This window comes from Schistocerca gregaria, chromosome 4, assembly GCF_023897955.1.
Source record: "Schistocerca gregaria isolate iqSchGreg1 chromosome 4, iqSchGreg1.2, whole genome shotgun sequence".
Lineage (NCBI taxonomy): Eukaryota > Metazoa > Arthropoda > Insecta > Orthoptera > Acrididae > Schistocerca > Schistocerca gregaria.
Window position 1 is genome coordinate 385,019,794 of NC_064923.1, and position 22,624 is coordinate 385,042,417.

General features: G+C 42.9%; 1 protein-coding gene across 1 annotated transcript in view; it reads right to left on the reverse strand.

Moving 5' to 3' along the window:
* Nucleotides 1–22,624, reverse strand: part of LOC126266972 (hemicentin-2-like) — an 852,087-nt gene that overhangs the window by 33,321 nt on the left and 796,142 nt on the right. The window contains exon 14 of the mRNA XM_049971700.1: nucleotides 11,924–12,135. Within this exon, the coding sequence (XP_049827657.1) occupies nucleotides 11,924–12,135 (212 nt within the window). The remainder of the gene's footprint in view (nucleotides 1–11,923; nucleotides 12,136–22,624) is intronic.

The window sequence follows — 22,624 nt, forward strand, 5'->3', positions numbered from 1 at the left end:
TTGTCCTCAAGTACATCGCCCTTGTATAAACCTTCTATATACTCCTTCCACCTTTCTGCCTTCATTGTTTAGAACTGGGTTGCCATCTGAGCTCTTGATATTCATACACGTGGTTCCCTTCTCTCCAAAGGTCTCTTTAATTTTCCTGTAGGCAGTAACTATATTACCCCTAGTGAGATAAGCTTCTACATCCTTACATTTGCCTCTAGTCATCTCTGCTTAGTCATTTTGTACATCCTGTCGATCTCATTTTTGAGACGTTTGTATTTCTTTTTGCCTGCTTCATTTACTGCATTTTTATATTTTCTCGTTTTATCAATTAAATTCAATATTTCTTTTGTTACCCAAGGATTTCTGGCAGCCCTCGTCTTTTTACCTACTTTATCCTCTGCTGCCTTCACTACTTCATCCCTCAGAGCTACCCATTCTTCTTCTACTGTGTTTCTTTCCCCCATTCCTGTCAATTGTTCCCTTATGCTCTCCTTGAAACTCTGTACAACCTCTGGTTCTTTCAGCTTATCCAGATCCCATGTCCTTATATTCCCACCTTATTGAAGTTTCTTCAGTTTTAACCTACAGGTCATAACCAATAGATTGTGGTCAGAGTCCACATCTGCCCTTGGAAATGTCCTACAATTTAAAACCTGATTCCTAAATATCTGTCTTACCATTATATAATCTATCTGATACCTTTTAGTATCTCAAGGATTCTTCCGTGTATACAACCTTCTTTTATGATTCTTGAACCACGTGTTAGGTATGATTAAGTTGTGCTCTGTGCAAAATTCTACCAGACGGCTTCCTCTTTCATTTCTTAGCCCCAATCCATAATCACCTACTATGTGTCCTTCTCAGCCTTTTCCTACTGACGAATTGCAGTCACCCATGACTATTAAATTTTGGTCTCCCTTCACTACTTGAATAATTTCTTTTATCTCATCATACATTTCATCAATTTCTTCATCATCGGCAGAGCTAGTTGGCACATAAACATGTACTACTGTATTAGGCATGGGCTTTGTGTCTATCTTGGCCACAATAATGCGTTCACTATGCTGTTTGTAGTAGCTTACCCGCACTCCTATTTTTTATTCATTATTAAAGCTACTCCTGCATTACCCCTATTTGATTTTGTATTTATAACTCTGTATTCACCTGACCAATAGTCTGGTTCCTCCTGCCACCGAACTTCACTAATTCCCACTATATCTCTCTTTAACCTATCCATTTCCCTTTTTAAATTTTCTAACCAACATGGCCGATTAACGAATCTGATATTCCACGCTCCGATCCGTAGAACTCCAGTTTTCTTTGTCCTGATAACGACGTCCTCCTGAGTAGTACCCGCCCGGAGATCCGAATGGGGGACTATTTTACCCAAGAGGACGCCATCATCATTTAATCATACAGTAAAGCTGCATGTACTCGGGAAAAATTACGGCTGTAGTTTCCCCTTGCTTTCAGCCGTTCGCAGTACCAGCACAGCAAGGCCGTTTTCGTTAATGTTGCAAGGCCAGATCAGTCAATCATCCAGACTGTTGCCCCTGCAACTACTGAAAAGGCTGCTGCCCCCCTTCAGGAACCACATATTTGTCTGGCCTCTCAACAGATACCCCTCCGTTGTGGTTGCACCTACGGTACGGCCACCTGTATCGCTGAGGTACGCAAGCCTCCCCACCAACGGCCAGGTCCATGGTTCATGGGGAGGGGGGGGGGGGGGGTCAGGTGCGATGATAACATTACCATATATGGCGCTGGAGCGAGCACCAGTGACGTCACTGAAGAAAGCGCAGCTATATGAGGACGGCAGCAGCAGTCATACGACAGTCACCACTTGCCTGTTATGTAACAGATTAATTCTTCGGTTAACATTGTCTCCTATGTTACTTCGGTTTGACATTTGCTACCCCATTAATGGCGTTTCCAAGTTCTAGTAAACATACTACAGCGCACTGACTTAAGACGATTCTGAAACGTACAAGCAAATGATAACCGAACACCCGCTACAACGGAACCCTGAGACGGTTCCATTTTGTAAAACACTGCAGCTTATTCCTTGGCAACCTGGAGAAAGACATTCGAGGACATCAGTTCAGTCGGAAAACGCAGTGCAGTAGTAAGTGCGGATGTGGATTAGTCAGTGGCTGACCACGTTCTACGAAACAGGAACTGATCGTCTCCCAATGGGATAAATGTCTCAACGCGTATGGTCATTATATTTGAAAGGTCCCGTGATGGCGGGTGTTGGGACTTTAAAGGACGGTCTCTTGTATTCAGAAGCATTAAGAACAGAGGTTACGGTTTACCACTGACATCTAGCTCTAATTTTGTGGTAAAGTCCTATTTGACGAAAGTGCTGAGGTCATCGTTCACTAGGGTTACACACTATTTAATCTAACTTAAACTAACTTACAGAAAAAACAAAACACACACCCATGCCCGAGTGAGGACTCGAACCGCCGACATGGAAGTCGCACGAATCGTGGCTACCCCGAGCGGCCCCCATATTTGCTGTTCGTAACATCTGCTATGTGTAATAACCCATATACACTCCTGGAAATTGAAATAAGAACACAATGAATTCATTGTCCCAGGAAGGGGAAACTTTATTGACACATTCCTGGGCTCAGATACATCACATGATCACACTGACAGAACCACAGGCACATAGACACAGGCAACAGAGCATGCACAATGTCGGCACTAGTACAGTGTATATCCACCTTTAGCAGCAATGCAGGCTGCTATTCTCCCATAGAGACGATCGTAGAGATGCTGGATGTAGTCCTGTGGAAAGGCTTGCCATGCCATTTCCACCTGGCGCCTCAGTTGGACCAGCGTTCGTGCTGGACGTGCAGACCGCGTGAGACGACGCTTCATCCAGTGCCAAACATGCTCAATGGGGGACAGATCCGGAGATCTTGCTGGCCAGGATAGTTGACTTACACCTTCTAGAGCACGTTGGGTGGCACGGGATACATGCGGACGTGCATTGTCCTGTTAGAACAGGAAGTTCCCTTGCCGGTGTAGGAATGGTAGAACGATGGATTCGATGACGGTCTGGATGTACCGTGCACTATTCAGTGTCCCCTCGACGATCACCAGAGGTGTACGGCCAGTGTAGGAGATCGCTCCCCACACCATGATGCCGGGTGTTGGCCCTGTGTGCCTCGGTCGTATGCAGTCCTGATTGTGGCGCTCACCTGCACGGCGCCAAACACGCATCCGACCATCATTGGCACCAAGGCAGAAGCGACTCTCATCGCTGAGGACGACACGTCTCCATTCGTCCCTCCATTCACGCCTGTCACGACACCACTGGAGGCGGGCTGCACAATGTTGGGGCGTGAGCGGAAGACGGCCTAAAGGTGTGCGGGACCGTAGCCCAACTTCATGGAGACGGTTACGAATGGTCCTCGCCGATACCACAGGAGCAACAGTGTCCCTAATTTGCTGGGAAGTGGCGGTGCGGTCCCCTACGGCACTGCGTAGGATCCTACGGTCTTGGCGTGCATCCGTGCGTCGCTGCGGTCCGGTCCCAGGTCGACGGGCACGTGCACCTTCCGCCGACCACTGGCGACAACATCGATGTACTGTGGAGACCTCACGCCCCACGTGTTGAGCAATTCGGCGGTACGTCCACCCGGCCTCCCGCATGCCCACTATACGCCCTCGCTCAAAGTCCGTCAACTGCACATAAGGTTCACGGCCACGCTGTCGCGGCATGCTACCAGTGTTAAAGACTGAGATGGAGCTCCGTATGCCACGGCAAACTGGCTGACACTGACGGCGGCGGTGCAGAAATGCTGCGCAGCTAGCGCCATTCGACGGCCAACACCGCGGTTCCTGGTGTGTCCGCTGTGCCGTGCGTGTGATCATTGCTTGTACAGCCCTCTCGCAGTGTCCAGAGCAAGTATGGTGGGTCTGACACACCGGTGTCAATGTGTTCTTTGTTACATTTCCAGGAGTGTAGTTCTTGAGAAACTGATCTCCTCATAGCTCGGTCGTCCGTAATGAACCGCCCTGAGAACCTGCCACGGAAACTGTTATAATGCAAAATACCTACTGATAGCTTTATTTATGCAAAAGCTTAAAAGAATTGTGATCATGATGCAGCCAATGTTTCTAAAAGCTATAAAGAACAGACAGCAAACATAATGCTGCGGGACACAATGTACTGTGGTTAAACTGCGATCGTAGACTAAGTGTGAACAGTGACAACAGCCTACAGATGACTTACGTTTCACGAAACTACAGTAAGGGAAACGTGTAATCTTTGTATGTTTGAAATAAACACACCATTTTCTCTCCACTCTAGTGTCGCCCATAGTAATTCAACTAGGAACTGTGCGTATTGATCAAAACGAACTGTCAGTCAATAACTGAGAAGCATATTAAATGTCCCTTAAATTGTTTGTTGTGACAACTGAAAATTTGTGTTACTTCTCATGACAACTCTAAATTATGTTGATAATACCAGTGCTCTCATCTTGCTGACCTGACATTTGAATAATTTAACTTTCCCACCACAAATCGCATACAACTGTCTCATTATTGCTTTTTATCAATGCTTTTATTAAGCACCGTAGAATATTCAATAAAATACAAGTTATTCAATTAAGGTAATTTTCATTGATTATGATACATCATTCCACAGGCTGTTTACAAATTGAGTACAGGAATGCATGTCAGATATAGCCTGCTAAATTCCATTGGAAGCCTCCATCGACGAACTTGTATTAAAGTGAATAAATGGGTAAAAAGGAAGCAGACAACTACAAATTAACTTGCCAGCTGTTGTTTGTCATCTGCGCTACTTAACGTCTATATCGACGACATCAGTAGCAAATGGACGAAAACCTACGTTGTTAATTGTAGTGAAGACGAAATTACCCAGAAAACATTTGAAAGGCCAAAAATCTTAATAAGCGACAAAATTGTCCAGCGCCTTGACTCTTTTGAAACCTTTTCTGTTTGCGTACATCTTAGCAGCGTCGATATACATGAGAGAAAAAAAATCGCAGCACGAAAAATTAATTAGTGTAGAGCAACGAAATTTTGGGAACTCTTTCTTCTAGGTAACACATTTAAGAGATTAACATCGCAAAATCATAGAGATGAAAGAGGCAAGCCACTAAAAGTGTGAAATGCATTTTCATCAGTAACTAACTGCTGAATGCAAGCATGCAGACGTGCAGGGACTGTGTTGTACGATTGCCGGATGTCGGTTTGTAAGATGAAGTTCTATGCCTGTAGCACTTGGCCATTCAATACAGGTTTAGTTAATGCTGTTTATGGATGACGCTGAAATTATCGTCCACAGTCGTCCCATACGTGTTCGATTGGAGACATGTGATGATGGGGCAAGCAGAGGCAACACTTCGACACTCTGTAAGGCAGAGCGGTATGGGGGTAAGCGTTATCCTCTTGGAAAGCACCACATGGGATGCTGTTCATGAGCGGCAGCAAAACATATAGAATCACCAGACTGAAGTACAAATTTGCGGTCAGAGTGCTTGGAATAAATAAAAAATGCGATCCTGCTGTCTTATGAAATCGCACCCCAGACCATTACTCCATGTATGGTTCCAGTGTGTCTAGCACACAATTTGTTTTCAGGCCTTCATCTGGTTCCCTTGTACACAACACACGGCAATCACTAGTACCGAGACAAAACCTTCTATCATCAGAAAACACAACAGACCTCCATCTTGCCCTCTAATGAGTTCACGCTTGACACCAAGGAAGTCGCAAAAAGGGTCAGTGGAATGCAGGCTACTGGGCGTTTGAACCAGAGCTTTCCTTCAATTGGCGGATTTCTTACAGATCTTTGTGTAACTGTAATATCAACTACCACTCAAACTGCTTCTGCGGATGCTATACGGTGCGCCAGAGTCATACGCTCAGCACGACGGTCTTCACTCTCGGCGGCCGGCCGGAGTGGCCGTGCGGTCCTAGGCGCTACAGTCTGGAGCCGAGCGACCGCTACGGTCGCAGGTTCGAATGCTGCCTCGGGCATGGATGTGTGTGATGTCCTTAGGTTAGTTAGGTTTAATGAGTTCTAAGTTCTAGGCGACTGATGACCTCAGAAGTCAAGTCTCATTGTGCTAAGAGCCATTTCACTCTCGGCAATGCCATGTGCTCTTCTGGAGTCCGGACTTCTTGCGGCCATGCATTCTCGTGACCGCCTCTGCCAGCAGTAGTGTATGGTGGTTAATTACTGCCAGGTCTTTCTGCAGTACAGCGGAACGAACATCCAGCTTCTTTTAGCCATATTGCACGAACTCCTTCAAACATAATGAGGTGTTGCTTAAGACATATTTGTCACCTTGAAGGCATTCGTGGCTAACATCAACTGCAATCACAAAAGTAACTAATGTTAACGACCGTTACAACGTATATTTAAAGCAAACATAGAGGTGCTGCTAACACACTCTTCTTCGACTGGTGCGAAATTTGAATAGGCATCATCTTCCAGATGTAGAAAAACTTTCGTTTATGTCGCACGACTCCTTCTTGGTGCTGCGACTTTTTTCCAACAGAGTACTTCCCAAATGAAAATACTGTTCGATGCGGGCTGTGTAACTATCGAATTTAGTTGCTATTGGCCAATTTAGAAATCTTAGTCCTTACAAAGTCATAGTCAAAAATGTCTACTACGTCGCAAGACGTGTAGCACGCAAATCTGTCACCGAGCGAGGTGGCGCAGTGGCTAGCACACTGGACTGGCATTTGAGTCGACGACGGTTCACTCCCGCGTCCGGCCATCCAAATTTAGGTTTTCCGTGACTTCCCTAAATAGCTCAAGGCAAATGCCGGGATGGTTCCTTTGAAAGGGCACGGCCGACTTCCTTCGCCTTCCTTCCCCAATCCGATGAGACTGATGACCTCGCTGTCTGTTCTCCTCCCCCAAACAATCCAATCCAAATCTGTCCACCAACCCACGTGTGGAGCGAATTATCAGCAACAAGGAAGTCACAAGGAATCCACATCATCTCAGTTATGAGCACAGAACTGATTCACACGGTATATTCACAAGAAGAAATGTATTGTGACATGTTACCTAGAGGTTGGCTGATAACAATGAAGGTTCAGTTGGCCAGTAGCAAAGAAATTTTTCATTTGTACAACTCAAAACGGAGAAAGACTCAATTTAATTTTTTTATGCTTCAGGTTCAAAAAGTTACAGACTGACTACCAAATTAAACAGTTTAGAAATTAATGGTGTGTTTCAAGTGTTTGTAATTCGATTCTCGTTCAAATGCTATGTGAAAATGGTAATTCAATCACCCAGAAGCACAGCATTAGTCACCACAAGATAACCAAAGATTATCTGGAATTTTGGTAGCAAAGTAGGAGTGGCATTGACAATCAGATTCTATTGGAACATAGCCCTCTCTCAATCTTATATGGAGCAAAATGTTGGGCGCTGACTAAAACAAATAAACGAAGATCAAAGGAGGCAAGAGCGATGTCCCAGGCTCCGAGTTTACGCACGAGGCGATCACCTAGAGGACTCAGATTGCTGGTAGCATCATTACAGGGTTATTCAGAAGTATAAGATCGGTGCACATGGTCGAAAAGTTTTTGTTTCGCATATTGGTATTTGGTTTACTACGTGTTTGATTATCGTTTGCCATATTTTATTGTAACTCACTGTTGCTATTTGTGTTTCAATGTTACCATTTTATCATTTGGACTGAGTGGAGCTGTGGACAATAGAAAATGGATCGGAGAGAAGTGGAGACATAAGACCATTTCCGAAACATTCTACGGTCTGAGTTGGGTAACAGCGCCGGAGAAAGCCATAAGCATTTCCTCCGTGGATGGGGATAAATGCAATTCGACGAAGCACAGAAAGAAAATGGTCTTCCCTTGCTAAGGAAAATCGTTTTGGCATTAGGGAATATTCAGGTTCCGGAAGGCCTTAGGTGTTTCATGATGATCGTTTAAGTGCATTAATCCACAATGATGCACGTCACTGTATTCGAGAACTGGCGATTATGTTGAACTGTGATGATTTCAGCCCGTGCGTCGTTTGCATGCAGTGGGGAAGTTAATCCTCTGTACCAATATCATGGAAATCAACTGGTGGTCTTATGTGCACCTGGTGCCCGTCTCCAGTTGGTTCGTGAACATGAGCCACTCCTGTCCTGTATTGTTACTGGGGACGAGAAATTACTTCTTTATGCTAACTTAAGGAAAGGAAACGAATGGTTGAGCGCAAACAAAGCATAATCTCGCCGTACAAAGATCTGCACGCATCCACAAAAGGTAGTGTCTGGTGGAATAGCGACGGTTTGGTGTGCTATGAACTGCTTCCCTGAGGAGTAACCATCGATGCTGAAATTTATCCGAGACTTCTAAGAGACGCCATCTGAGAGGAACTACCATGACGACAGCGGGAAGTGGTGCTACACAACGATAACGCCTACCCGCAATGTGCTAAACTAACTGACAAAAGGATTACACAGGGAGTGGGTCGGCACGTTATTCCGCACCAGTTTTATTCACTTGATCTCTGTCTAGTGACCTTCAACACTTTCCGGGTGAGAATGTTCTCCGAACATGGCTCGGCGTGTTCTTCGCCTGAAATCCATGTGATTTCTACAGCCGCGGAATCAAAAATTTGTTCAAACACTCACAAAATGATGTAAATATCGAAGAAGAACATAGTAGTCATGACTAAAATCTATGTTATGTGTATCTGTTACATTTATTAAACTTATGGAGAAATGCTACGAACGTATGTACGAACCCGTTACCTCTGGGGTATCAACAGCTGACTGCGCAACTGATACAGGTCACGCCGATTACTCATGTCAGAAGTTGCATTGCGTCTGAAGCCAAATAGTTAGCCTCACTGCTTTTGGCGCGGAGGACCGTGTTTGATTCCCAGCGCTTCCTCGTATTTTTTCTGGGGTAGGTCTGAAACGGAGTCCACTCAGCCACGCGAGGCCAAATGAGGAGCTGCTTGAAAAAAGAAGCTCTCTATCTGGATTTATCTACTGTCAATAACGGCTGGAGGGATTGGTGACACACTGATCACAGATCGCTCTTCGTGCTCCCTTGTCTGCAGCAGTCGCCCAACCACAGCACGCCTAGGGCTTAACCCTCGATTGGTGTTTACGTTATATCATTGGATGAAGCATCTCTGAAGATTTAGATTAGTAATATCTATAATTGCGTAGCACATCAGTAAGGAACAGGTGTGACAGACCACGTACATAAGTCAATCAATTTAGATTAGTAATATCTATAATTGCGTAGCACATCAGTAAGGAACAGGTGTGACAGAACACGTACATAAGTCAATCAATGCATATTGTCGTGTCGAATAAATTTGTAAAAAAATGCGTGTGAATTTCTAAGGGACAGAACTGCTTAGGTCATCGGTCCCTAGGCTTACACACTACTTAATCTAACTTAAACTAACTTACGCTAAGAACAACACACACACCCATGCCCGAGGGAAGACTCGAAACTCCGGCTGGAAGAACCGCGCAGTCCGCGACATGATGCCTCTAATCGCGCTACCACTCAGCGCGGCTAATAAATTTGTGTCTGCTGATAAGCAATCCATTGAAAATATTTCCAATGCTAGCTGCAAACGTGCGCTTTCCTGGATAGTAACAGCAGCGATTTCAGTGAATTTCATGACGTATCAACGTGCGTCGCATCACAATCTGGGCTCATACTTACCATGGGCAATGGTGGTGAAACACTTGGAGTGATTCCGTCCATGAACATGTCCATAATTTCTGTATGTCTTGTATGGGATGTCCAGTGAAGGAGTCCTTGATTTCAATTAAATTTTCTCGGAGGCTGACATTGATAGACGAGTGCAGCAAACGGTATGTTTCTTGTGAAATCTGTAGCAATTTAATACAGAAGTCGTACAAAGCTTTTGAAATAGAAAAGCTGCTAACAGATGCCCGCTTCATCGCAATACATAGTGCATATAAGTAATGCGCTCCAGCTGAGAACGATAAATTACATCGTAGAAAAGTGAAAGATGGTTAGTGTACCGAAAGAAGAGGTTTTTTCCGGCACTAGAATACCGGAAAACTCGAAGCGAAAACCGTTCATAGATTCTTCGCCCAACTCCAACGCACAGGCAGCGTGGCTGACGATCTAGAGGGGAATGTCGGCTCCAGGCAAACTGTAGTTACTCCTGAAAATATCGCCAGGGTTTCTGGAATTATTCAGCAAAAGTGGTCCGAATAACTGCAGCAGAGACTGGTTTGAAGCACTCCAGCACACAGGAAATACCCCATCACTGCCTATACAAATTTTGATATAAAATCCACAGCGTACAGGCCATACCTGCACGAATTATGCGACTGACGTGTGCTTTTGCGAACTAGATTCTCCCGATGACTCACAATGAACACGTTGATGTAGACTGCATCTGGTTCAGAGATGAAGCACATTTCCACCTCAGTCGTGAATTTGGGATTCAAAAATCTCCATTTGTGTGAAGCGGAATCAATGCGCTCTCCCAGGGGTACAGTTGTGACTGTAGTGTTCAGGAGCTATGTTACTAGCCCTTTTTCCGTGAGAAAAATGATCACGTTTTAATTTAGGAACAATCTGTCGCCACACAATTAGCCTTGGATTAGTTCTTGCACAATAGAGCCAGACCACATCGCACAACAGGTGTCTCGCTTTCTTGTTAAACACTTCGGGAACAATTCACTGACCTGCGTAACTGGAAATTTACTGGCGCAGGTACGAATTAGCCTCCATATTCGCCCTGTCTGAATCTATGAGACTACTTTTCGTTGGCCACATAGAAAGACAATAGGTACCGAAACCACCCCAACCCGCTGGACAAGCTTCAATCGGCCATTTCTTTGGCATTGGAATCGATTTGTGTTGTGACACTACAGTATTTGAGGGCATAGTTCATTGTTAGTTAGGTCACCTCCGCGCTGTGAGTGGTGGACATTTCGAAAAGATAGTGATGTGATTGCAAAGACTGCATGCTGAGGACGAGTTTAATATTACATGTTAATAATGTGGGAGTTAAACAGCACCGTTTGTTAGCAGCCTTTCAAATTATTTCGAAACTAGTTTATCACTTCTCTTTAAAATTCTTACAACTTTCGGTATTAACATAACTTTTGTTGCATTCTTCTACCGATCTTAGCTTTCGAGGCACTTAATCTTGAAATCAAGGTCTTCTGCGTTGGGCACCCTGTCTTTTTCATGTTGCCGTCTTCCTAACCTCTTGAAGTATGGGTAACGTTGTACTTCAATCATCTAATGGACATCAAAGTAGTCCTTTCCCAAGGTGGTTTCCGTCGACCTCGTCCCGCATGATGCCCTCTCTCCCTCCATTTATCCCTCCTGTGAACTCTGATCCTCACCTGCGCCTCCCTTCCTCTGTCCTTTTCCCGGGCTGCCTCTCCCCAACCCCCCTTCTTCCACCCTTTTCTCAATTGAGTTCTTTTTCTCTCCCCTCAACTGCCTTTCCGACTGTTTCTCGCGTCCGTCAGTCTCGCCTTTCCTTCTATGTCCCCTCCCTCTATCGGCTCCCCACTTCTTTTCCTTTCCTCTCTTCCCCCCCCCCCTTTTGCCCCCTACATTGTCCGCGTCCTGCCCCCCCCCCCCTTATCTGCTGCCGTGTCGCCTCTACAATGCTGTTTTTAGTGAGTGTTCAGGTAGGAGGGGGGGGGTGTCAAAAATCAACAAACAAAAAAAAAGGAGTAGAGGAAGATGCAGTAAAACAGGGAGGACCTTCATGTAGTTCCTTAAATGGCGATCATTCTTTACAGTATGTAAGCTGGGCGAAGGAAGTACAGAAATATATGTCCAAGTTGAAGCAAAAGTTTTATAATCTCACTCAAAGGAAGTGCTTATGAAGAGAGCGCTTAGCACAGAGTGCAGGAGTGCCTCGGCTGCTGAGGTCGGCGCTCACCGTTCTGCCGGGGGGAACCGGCGAGTCCCACGCGCACGCACGGCTCCGCGTGTCATTGTTGTACTTGAGGAAGAGGTCTCCGTTGCGGACGGCCTGCGGCGACACGGGGTTGGGGGGCGGCAGCGGCGGCGGCTCCTGCGGCGGCGGCGACGTCTGCGGCTGCGGCAGCGCCTGCACCGGCGTCTCCGCCACCGACGCAGCCTGCCCGTCCACTGCGAAACGAACCAACCGCCGTCGAGAGACACCAATTCACAATACATTGCTCAGCCTAAGTGTAAGCGAAGGGACCATAATAAATTACTGATAGGTGTTCGAAAGCTTCATCTTAGTCGATAAGTCATGAAAAACGAAAACCTACCTTTCGACCGCCATTGCAACAACCCTCTTCACGCTGACTGAACTGCGACTTCGCAGCACCCTACTAGCTAACCCCCTCACACGTGACTATGGTGATGCTGTTCTCCTAGAATTTTTGCGCGAAATCTCGCGCAGTCTGGAACTGGCGGTGAGTACTTGTGTACGATGCATTTCTGACATACGCTATTTCGGCCATACCGCTCCTGACTACCAACAATTATCATGGGTACGTGTTGCTACGTGCCAATAAGCCAAATCTTCCATGTTTGCTCTATCGCCTTCTCAATCATCGCACGTTCTCTTATCCGGAACTCTTACACAACTGTCTCAACAGCACGCCAGATATATTTGTACCCAACAGAGTGAAATTCAGTACCATTGAAAAACACTGCTATATACTCTAAATAATTTTAAGCAACTGGAACTCGACTCTTAACAATCTTCCCCAGAATAGTAGAGAAAAATTCCTTTCAAAATTTCAGAAGACAGCTAATGGTCCACCTTGTACGTAATAGCTAGCTCTGCCACATACTAGTCTGCAACTCAGCCTCACCATTCCTCCACCGTCTAAAGTTCTCTCTCCGCCTTGACGTCGGTGTTAAATTCTGTTTTTTTTCCTTACAGTTACTGCCGCTGCCATTTCAATCTTCTCTTTTCTCTTTACCCCTCTTTTCCTGGTAACACTGACCCTTTCCTTATCTGTGCACTTTACTGCTACTGCTACTACTACTACTATTATTATTACCATTCCCGGTATTGTTATTGTAGTCTAATATTATTATGATGATATTTATTATTATTATTAGTAAGTGAATTTAAAAAAAAAGAGCTGGTATGTATTGCTCATGGTGAAATGAGAGAGAACGTCGTAAGTCCTTAATGCAGTCAGGCGTTTTCTTTAATATATATATATATAAGTCGTCTGCCTGCTACGAATGCTCCTCCAGTGCCAAACTTTTCATCTCAGAGTAGCAATTGGAACCTATGTCCTCAGTTAACTACTAAATGTGTTCCAGTCTCTTTCCCTATCTACAGTTTTTACTTCTACAACTCTCTCTGGTAATACGGAAGATACCCCTGATGTCTTTATCAACGTCCTGTAATTCTGTCCCTTCTTGTAGTTAGTGTTTTCCATATCTTCTTCACTTCGCCGATTGTGCGTAAATTCGTTACCTTATCAGTCGGCCTAATTTTCAACATTCTTCTATAGCACTATATCCCAAATGCTTTCATGCTCTTCTGTTCCGATCTGCTCACAGTCCATCTTTCACTACTTTACAAGGGTGTGCCCCGAAATTACATTTCAGAAACTGCTTCCTCAAAATATGGCCAATGTTTGATACTAGTAAACTTCTCTTGGCTAGGAATGACATCTTTGCCAGTGCTAGCTGCTTTTTATCTCCTCCTTGCTCCGTCCATGATGTGTTATTTTGCTGCTTAGCTATCAGAATTCCTTAAATTCATCTGCTTCTTAATCATCAATTATGATCAAACGCTTCGCTGTTCTCATTTCTACACCTTCTCATTACCTTCGTCTTTCTTCGATTTACTCTCATTCCATATGAGTGTTCATTCCACTCAGTAGATCCTGTAACTCTTCTACGTTTTCTGAGAGGACAGCAATTTCACCATCGAATCTTATCACTGGCATCCTTGCACCACCAATTTTAACCCTACTCTTGAACCTTTCTTCTATTCTAGTCATTCCTTCTTCGATGTACAGATTGAAAAGGAGGGACGAAACACTGCATCCCTGTCATATAGCCTTTTCAATCCAAGTACTTCTTTCTTGGTCACGCTAAATAAGATATAAATAAATAAATATAAATAAATAACTAAACGATTTCATTCAAAGAAGGAAACTGGTATGATTAAAAATCTCAAGTCACAACTTGCTAACTTATTGCTATGCAGAATAGCAGCATATTGACATTCGCGATCGCAATGACCTGGGATCTATTGAAGGCCAATCCAGTAGCATTCGGACATAAGAGGAAATTATTATGATTAAAACAATCAATAAATTTAAAATAAATAGTATATGTCGCCACAGATTTACTCGACATTGTTGGTTAATAGCGTTCCTTCGAGTTTTCAGCCACTTTATTGCTTCCATTATCCCGACGACCTTCCTAGTCGTCCTCTCCAGGTGTAGTGAATTGTGCTGGTGTTGGTGCTGGCTGTCTTTGTTCCAACCAGACTGTGAACTATTATTTGCTATAAATCAGAAAATTCATTAACTCAACATTGTCCTGGCCGATATCTCACAACGGCCCATCTTGCCTCTCTAGTTGGCAGACAAAGCTTAAAAGCCCGGAAAGACAGTCTGCGTAGAGCACAAATCATTGGGCCAGATTCTCAGAGTTTCTAAGAGAAGTCTCGCATGAAAAAGGTAACATGATGAAGTATGGCTGCAAAAAAGTGCTTCGATTTTGCGAACTTGGAATACACAGGGCTTGAATATTAAGGGAAAAGGTGTTTCCAATGGGTCGCAAGGGTTAAAAATTGGTAAAAAAGTGGAGATAAGGGAACTGAAATGACGAGAGATTCTGTTCATTACTACAGTACTGTCAGGAAGGATGAGAGGGGCAAGATATCGATGGCAGTGCTAATTCACCAAAACATAAAATGAGGATTGAGTAAGGGAAACAAATAAATGAAAGAATCATCTTTTCCAAACATAGACATGAATACACTCTAGTGGAACTGTATGCCCAAATAAATAGCGCTGACTGCAAAATCTAAGTTTATTTTATGAGGAATTGTCAAGGGTTCTGGAAAAGATATATCCTCAAGAGGATTGAGACCCTACGGCAGATTTGAATATGAGAAAAGGTAGAGAAGCGGATGATGAAGTAGTAGGAAGATACTGAGAGAATATCGTAAATGAAAATGGTGAAACGTTTGTGAATACAGGCTCTGCAGTGGATCTGAAAATTCCAAAAGGTTTCCTCCCCGTTAGTGGGTGCATAAATACACGTGGCAGAGTCATTCACGAAATCTGAGAACAATCATAGGTTACATCATACAGAAGCGATATTATAGACTTAAGGTGTTTGATGTCAAGCTATACAAAGCCCCGGATTTGACCCTGAGCACTTCCTGCTTGGAGCAAAATTTGTCTTTCCACTCTGGGTGAAAAGGTAACTCAGGACCATATTATTCCTGTTAACATTCTGAATGTTTTAAATGTAGTTTCAATATTTTCAGAGATGGAACTGTTAAACTTATTTATAAAATGGAGCTATATTGAGAGCTGCATAATTTTGGTGAGTGGAGAAATGTTGAATAAATGTAACAAGAAATGGATACGTGCATTCTTGAAACAGCATATGAGAAGCTGGGTGAACAAATTGAAGAATGGAAAGGAAGCTCACAGAGGTTGACGGAGGACTTAGAGGAAAGGCGAAACTTAATAAGAAAATGTATAACAGTTGGCTGAATATGCAGAAGAGATCAAAAGTTGATGGAAATAAATAGGGCGATTAAAAATAAACTATTACTAGGAAAAATGAGATGTGTGAAAGAGACGTGACGAAATAGGTGCAGGGTGGGGAGAGGGGGATCAAAAACAGAGCAGAAGCCTGGCGAACTGCGAAGAATTTAAGATGAGATGCGAAAGAACGACCAAATATAAAAGTTATTGGTATTCAAGACTGGGAAAGTGGTTTTAAGACACTGTTTTCCGAAGAGAGAAACCAAGTATGAGGACACAGAAATGGATTTCGAGAATGAATTATGTGTGGGAAGTTTAGAGGAAATATGGAAAAGAGAAGTAGGAGAATCGGTGAAACTAATGTAAAATTTCCCAGACCAATAAACATACCAACAGAATGATTTAAGTATGGTCCGAATGTACTACAGGAATGTTTGAGTAAGTTGCTTAGCGCATGTGTGTCGGATGGCGAAGAAGCGGCCGATGAATGGAACTTGCCATATGTAACTCGACTTTATAAGAAAGATAGCAAGATGATAAATAGAAATTATTGTGGAGTGAATGTTACAAACCGTATGAGTGGTTATATGGTCCCAAAAGACAGGTAGTGGTGGATAGTGAAGAGGTTATTATCCGTTTCTTGCTAAGAAAATTACTAGATGAACCTGGTGGCTTAGGATTAAAAGCAAATTTTCAAAAGAATGAATACCTATAGAGTGGAGAAAACGCTGAAAGCATAATAGTGCATGGCCATCACATCAAGTCACGTAAAAATTTTAAATTTTTGGGTGGAGTCCTCTGATGAGACAGTAGTTAGTGGGAGTAATAACAACGAGTAGTCAATAGGAAAACAGCAACCCAGATTTTTAGTACCTCTGGTAGGGTCTCCTTGCTGGTTGGAAAGTAAAGGATATGCCGTAAAAGTGTAACGTAGACTCTATAACAAATTATGGATGTGAGTGCTTGAGGCTTATTGCAAAAAATAAAAGCAGACCGACAGTAGTAGAAATGCACTATATCGGATGCCTCGGAAAGCCCTCATAAGAAATACAACGAGTAAGGAAATGACACAGACTCGAGGAATTATCGCAGACAGAAGGAGTGCAGCTCCCTCAGTGTGGGTACGGCGACTACTGGAGGAACCGCACATGAAGGAGATGTGTCCTCGTCTGTCCTAGGTTATTGTCCAGGTTTATGATGTGGCGTGGGAGTACGTGTAGTATTACTTACAGGACTAACACAACAACCACGGCGGTAACCAAATGTTGAAATTGGTTATGTCCTGTGCGTTTGAAGGGTCAGAAAAGTACTGAGAGATTTCTGTTTCGATTCTCATACCCATCAGTCGGCACATTTGAGCGAGTGACAGAAAGCTGGCTTTCTTCCAGAGAAAGACTATAGTCTCTTAATGGTGACTGTGCGTTAAGAGGATTGCTTCATATCCACCTCGGTCAGGAGTAGTTTTTATGTGGCTCTACGATTTTAGAAAATGACATGCTTCTGTCAACTTTATACTATGACAACCACAAGGACTGGTGCTGTTCCAGGAATGTTTGATAAGCGTTGTCCTACATTATCGATGAGCGTCCTATAAAGCCAGAAAACATTATTTTCATGTGCAGGCATTACTTCAGGAATCGGGTTACTGTATTGTCGGACATATTCAAGATATTACTGTCGATACACAGTTGTCAATCCTTCCGCTGTCCGCTGTAGCTTTCAGACAGTTGTATTTCAAATTTAGTGTCGTAAGCTGATCCATCATAGCAATTCGGCACGCCTATAAACAATGTAATTTTGATGTTGATCTTTGTATAAGCTACTTGGTGACACAACGCCAACAAACAATGTAATTTTTATGTTGATCTTGGTATAGGCTACTTGGTGACACCACGTTAGCAGTTTCCGTGGTATATGTCAGAGAAAATTTAGTAGTTCCAATATCTCACATTACTCTAAAAATAGGCTACGATCATCTTTATCTATTCCGTCTCCTTTTTTTTTGTCATCAGTCTACAGACTAGTTAGATGCGGCCCGCCACGAATTCCTCCCTTGTGCTAACCTCTTCATCTCAGAGTAGCACTTGCAACCTACGTCCTCAATTATTTGCTTGACGTATTCCAATCTCTGTCTTCCTCTAGAGTTTTTGCCCTCTACAGCTCCCTCTAGTACCATGGAAGTCATTCCCTCATCTCTTAGCAGATGCCCTATCATCCTGTCCCTTCTCCGTATCAGTGTTTTCCACATATTCCTTTCCTCTCCGATTCTGCGTAGAACCTCCTCATTTCTTACCTTATCAGTCCACCTAATTTTCAACATTCGTCTATAGCACCACATCTCAAATGCTTCGATTCTCTTCTGTTCCGGTTTTCCCACAGTCCATGTTTCACTACCATACAATGCTGTACTCCAGACGTACATCCTCAGAAATTTCTTCCTCAAATTAAGGCCAGTGTTTGATATTAGTAGACTTCTATTGGCCATAAATGCCTTTTTTTCCATAGCGAGTCTGCTTTTGATGTCCTCCTTGCTCCGTCCGTCATTGGTTATTTTACTCCCTAGGTAGCAGAATTCCTTAACTTCATTGACTTCGTGACCATCAATCCTGATGTTAAGTTTCTCGCCATTCTCATTTCTAGTACTTCTCATTACCTTCGTCTTTCTCCGATTTACTCTCAAACCATACTGTATACTCATTAGACTGTTCATTCCGTTCAGCAGATCATTTAATTCTTCTTCACTTTACTCAGGATAGCAATGTCATCAGCGAATCGTATCATTGATATCCTTTCACCTTGTATTTTAATTCCACTCCTGAACCTTTCATTTATTTCCATCATTGCTTCCTCGATGTACAGATTGAAGAGTAGGAGCGAATGGCTAAGGCCTTGTCTTACACCCTTCTTAATACGAGCACTTCGTTCTTGATCGTCCACTCTTATTATTCCCTCTTGGTTGTTGTACATATTGTATATGACCCGTCTCTCCCTATAGCTTACCCCTACATTTTTCTGAATCTCGAACAGCTTGCACCATTTTATATTGTCAACCGCTTTTTCCAGATCGACAAATCCTACGAACGTGTCTTGATTTTTCTCTAGCCTTGCTTCCATTATTAGCCGTAACGTAAGAATTGTCTGTCTCGTGCCTTTACTTTTCCTAAAGCCAAACTGATCGTCACCTAGCGCATTCTCAATTTTCTTTTCCATTCTTCTGCATATTATTCTTGTAAGCAGCTTCGATGCATGAGCTGTTAAGCTGATAGTGCGATAATTCTCGCACTTGTCAGCTCTTGCCGTCTTCGGAATTGTGTGGATGATTCTTTTCCGAAAGTCAGATGGTATGTCGCCAGACTCACATATTCTACACACCAACGTGAATAGTCGGTTTGTTGCCACTTCCCCCAATGATTTTAGAAATTCTGATGGAATGTTATCTATCCCTTCTGCCTTATTTGACGGTAAGTCCACCAAAGCTCTTTTAAATTCCGATTCTAATACTGAATCCCCTATCTCTTCTAAATCGACTCCTGTTTCTTCTTCTATCACATCAGACAAATCTTCACCCTCATAGAGGCTTTCAGTGTATTCTTTCCACCTATCTGCTCTATCCTCTGCATTTAACAGTGGAATTCCCGTTGCACTCTTAATGTTACCACCGTTGCTTTTAATGTCACCAAAGGTTGTTTTGACTTTCCTGTGTGCTGAGTCGGTCCTTCCGACAATCATATCTTATTCGATGTCTTCACATTTTTCCTGCAGCCATTTCGTCTTAGCTTCCCTGCACTTCCTATTTATTTCATTCCTCAGCGCCTTGTATTTCTGTATTCCTGATTTTCCCGGAACATGTTTGTACTTCCTCCTTCCATCAATCATCTGAAGTATTTCTTCTGTTGCCCGTGGTTTCTTCGCAGCTACCTTCTTTGTACCTATGTTTTCGTTACCAACTTCTGTGATGGCCCTTTTTAGAGATGTCCATTCCTCTTCAACTGTGCTGCCTACTGCGCTATTCCTTATTGCTGTATCTATAGCGTTAGAGAACTTTAAACGTATCTCGTCATTCCTTAGAATTTCCGTATCCCACTTCTTTGCGTATTGATTCTTCCTGACTAATGTCTTGAACTTCAGCCTACTCTTCATCACTACTATATTGTGATCTCAGTCTATATCTGCTCCTGGGTACGCCTTACAATCCAATATCTGATTTCGGAATCTCTGTCTGACCATGATGTAATCTAATTGAAATCTTCCCGTATTTCCCGGCCTTTTCCAATTATACCCCCTTCTCTTGTGATTCTTGAACAGGGTATTCGCTATTACTAGCTGAAACTTGTTACAGAACTCAATTAGTCTATCTCCTCTGTCATTCCTTGTCCCAAGCCCATACTCTCCTGTAACCTTTTCTTCTACTCCTTCCCCGACAACTGCATTCCAGTCGCCCATGACTATTAGATTTTCGTCCCCCTTTACATACTGCATTACCCTTTCAATATCCTCATACACTTTCTCTCTCGTTCATCTTCAGCTTGCGACGTCGGCATGTATACCTGAGCTATCGTTGTCGGTGTTGGTCTGCTGTCGATTCTGGTTAGAACAATCCGGTCACTGAACTGTTCACAGTAACACACCCTCTGCCCTACCTTCCTATTCATAACGAATCCTACACTTGTTATACCATTTTCTGCTGCTGTTGATATTACCCGATACTCATGTGACCAGAAATCCTTGTCTTCCTTCCACTTCACTTCACTGACCCCTACTATATCTAGATTGAGCCTTTCCATTTCCCTTTTTAAATTTTCTAATTTCCCTACCACATTCAAACTTCTGACATTCCACGCCCCGACTCGTAGAACATTATTCAATCTTTTTCTCATGGTAACCTCCCCCTTGGCAGTCCCCTCCCGGAGATCCGAATGGGGGACTATTCCGGAATCTTTTGCCAATGGAGAGATCATCGTGACACTTCTTCAACTACAGGCAACATGTCCTGTGGATACACGTTACGTGTCTTTAATGCAGGGGTTTCCGTTGCCTTCTGCATCCTCATGTCGTTGATCATTGCTGATTCTTCCGCCTTTAGGGGCAATTTCCCACCCCTAGGACAGGAGAGTGCCCTTAACCTCTAACCGCTCCTCCGCCCTCTTTGACAAGGCCGTTGGCAGAATGAGGCTGACTTCTTATGCCGGAAGTCTTCGGCCGCCAATGCTGATTATTTATCAAAATTTAGCAAGTGGCGGGGATCGAACCCGGGACTGAAGACGTTTTGATTATGAATGAAAGGCGCTCCTTTATACATGTGAAGTGTGAGCAATTTTTAGCAAGAGTGTATATTAAAAGTTTAAGCAACTGGACGTAAGAGTAATACCATTCACTGCAATTAACAGAATAATAAACGTCTAAAACACCATTTCATATTGTATTGATGGAATTTCACACCGAGTTCTGAGGAACTATTCTAACTTAACAAGTAATGTTCTTAATGTTGCAGGGAATGTTTCCATCTGTAATCCTATTTATAGGATAGACGAAATAAATTAAATGATTATTGCCCCGTTTCCTTACTGACGCCTTTTTCGGGAATATTCTCACATTCAGAAATAAAGAATATACTTATCACATCACGTTTTGGATTCCGGATTGGCTATTCGAATGAGACTGCTGTTTATACATTAACTCACCAAATATTACAAGTTTTACATAAGGTAATATCGCCAGTTAGTGTTTTTTGATCTTCTCAAGACGATTCATTGTTTAGATCATGTTACTTTCTCAGAAAAACGCAAGTTAAAGTGAGAAATTTTGATGACTGGCGAGAAATCACGAAGGGAGTCGCAAATGGCTCAATTACAGGTCTACTCCCATTCCTTGTATATGTAAACAATCTTCTACTTAACATTCATCAAGCAGAATTAGTACAAACATAAGACATCGTTAATGATATTTTTCAAATAATTTTAAGTGGTTACTTGAAGATGTACTCTCCCAAAATTTGAGAAAACACAATACATGCAGTTCTGCATAACAAATAGTCATAGCAGCAATTTGTGCAATACATGAACAGGAGTCAGTAAGGTGGCTAGAATGCTCCAAGGTTTAGGGTGTAAATGCTGGTAAAATCTTGAACTTAAAGAAATATACTACTGAGCTTCTCAAACAGTAAGGTTCCGCAACATTCGCTCTTCGTATGGTAGCTCATCTTGGAAACAAACGAGTCAACTGTCTAAAATATTTTTCGCATTTCCTATCTGTAATGCTTTATGGACTGATTTTCTGTAGTAAATTATCCTTTTAGGAAGAAAGTGTAGACTTCACAAAAACGACCTGTAAAAATAATATATGTCATATTAACCCACTATCAGCTTGTAGAATCCTGTTCAAATGGTTAGGCATTCTGACCATTACATCATTATGTATTTATATAAGAAAAACTTCATAAATAATCCATCACAGTCCGAGAAGAAACGTTATGTACGTATCTACAACTATGGAAGTTGTCAAGTATCATTAAATGTATCACTGGCTCCAAAAGAAGTTGGGTATGCAGGAACAAATATTTTCGATCGTTCGCCCAATGATACAAAATGCCTAGCGTGAAACAAAGAAAAATTTAAATCTAGCCTAAATCATTTTTTATGGGGCAACTCTTTCTATTCCATTGCTGAATTTCTATTTAAAAAAGGTAGACAGAATTAAAAAAGAAAAAAAAATACATGTGAAGCATATTCACAATTGCGAATATGGACAACCATCGGGCGTCGGGTGTTGAATGAAATGACAACTGTTAAAAATTGTGCCGGACTGGTACTGGAAGCCGGATTTCCGCTTATCACGAGTTTTTGCCTTACCATTTTGCTATTAGCACTTGACTCATACCCGCATTTCCACATGTCATCAACCATGTGTGT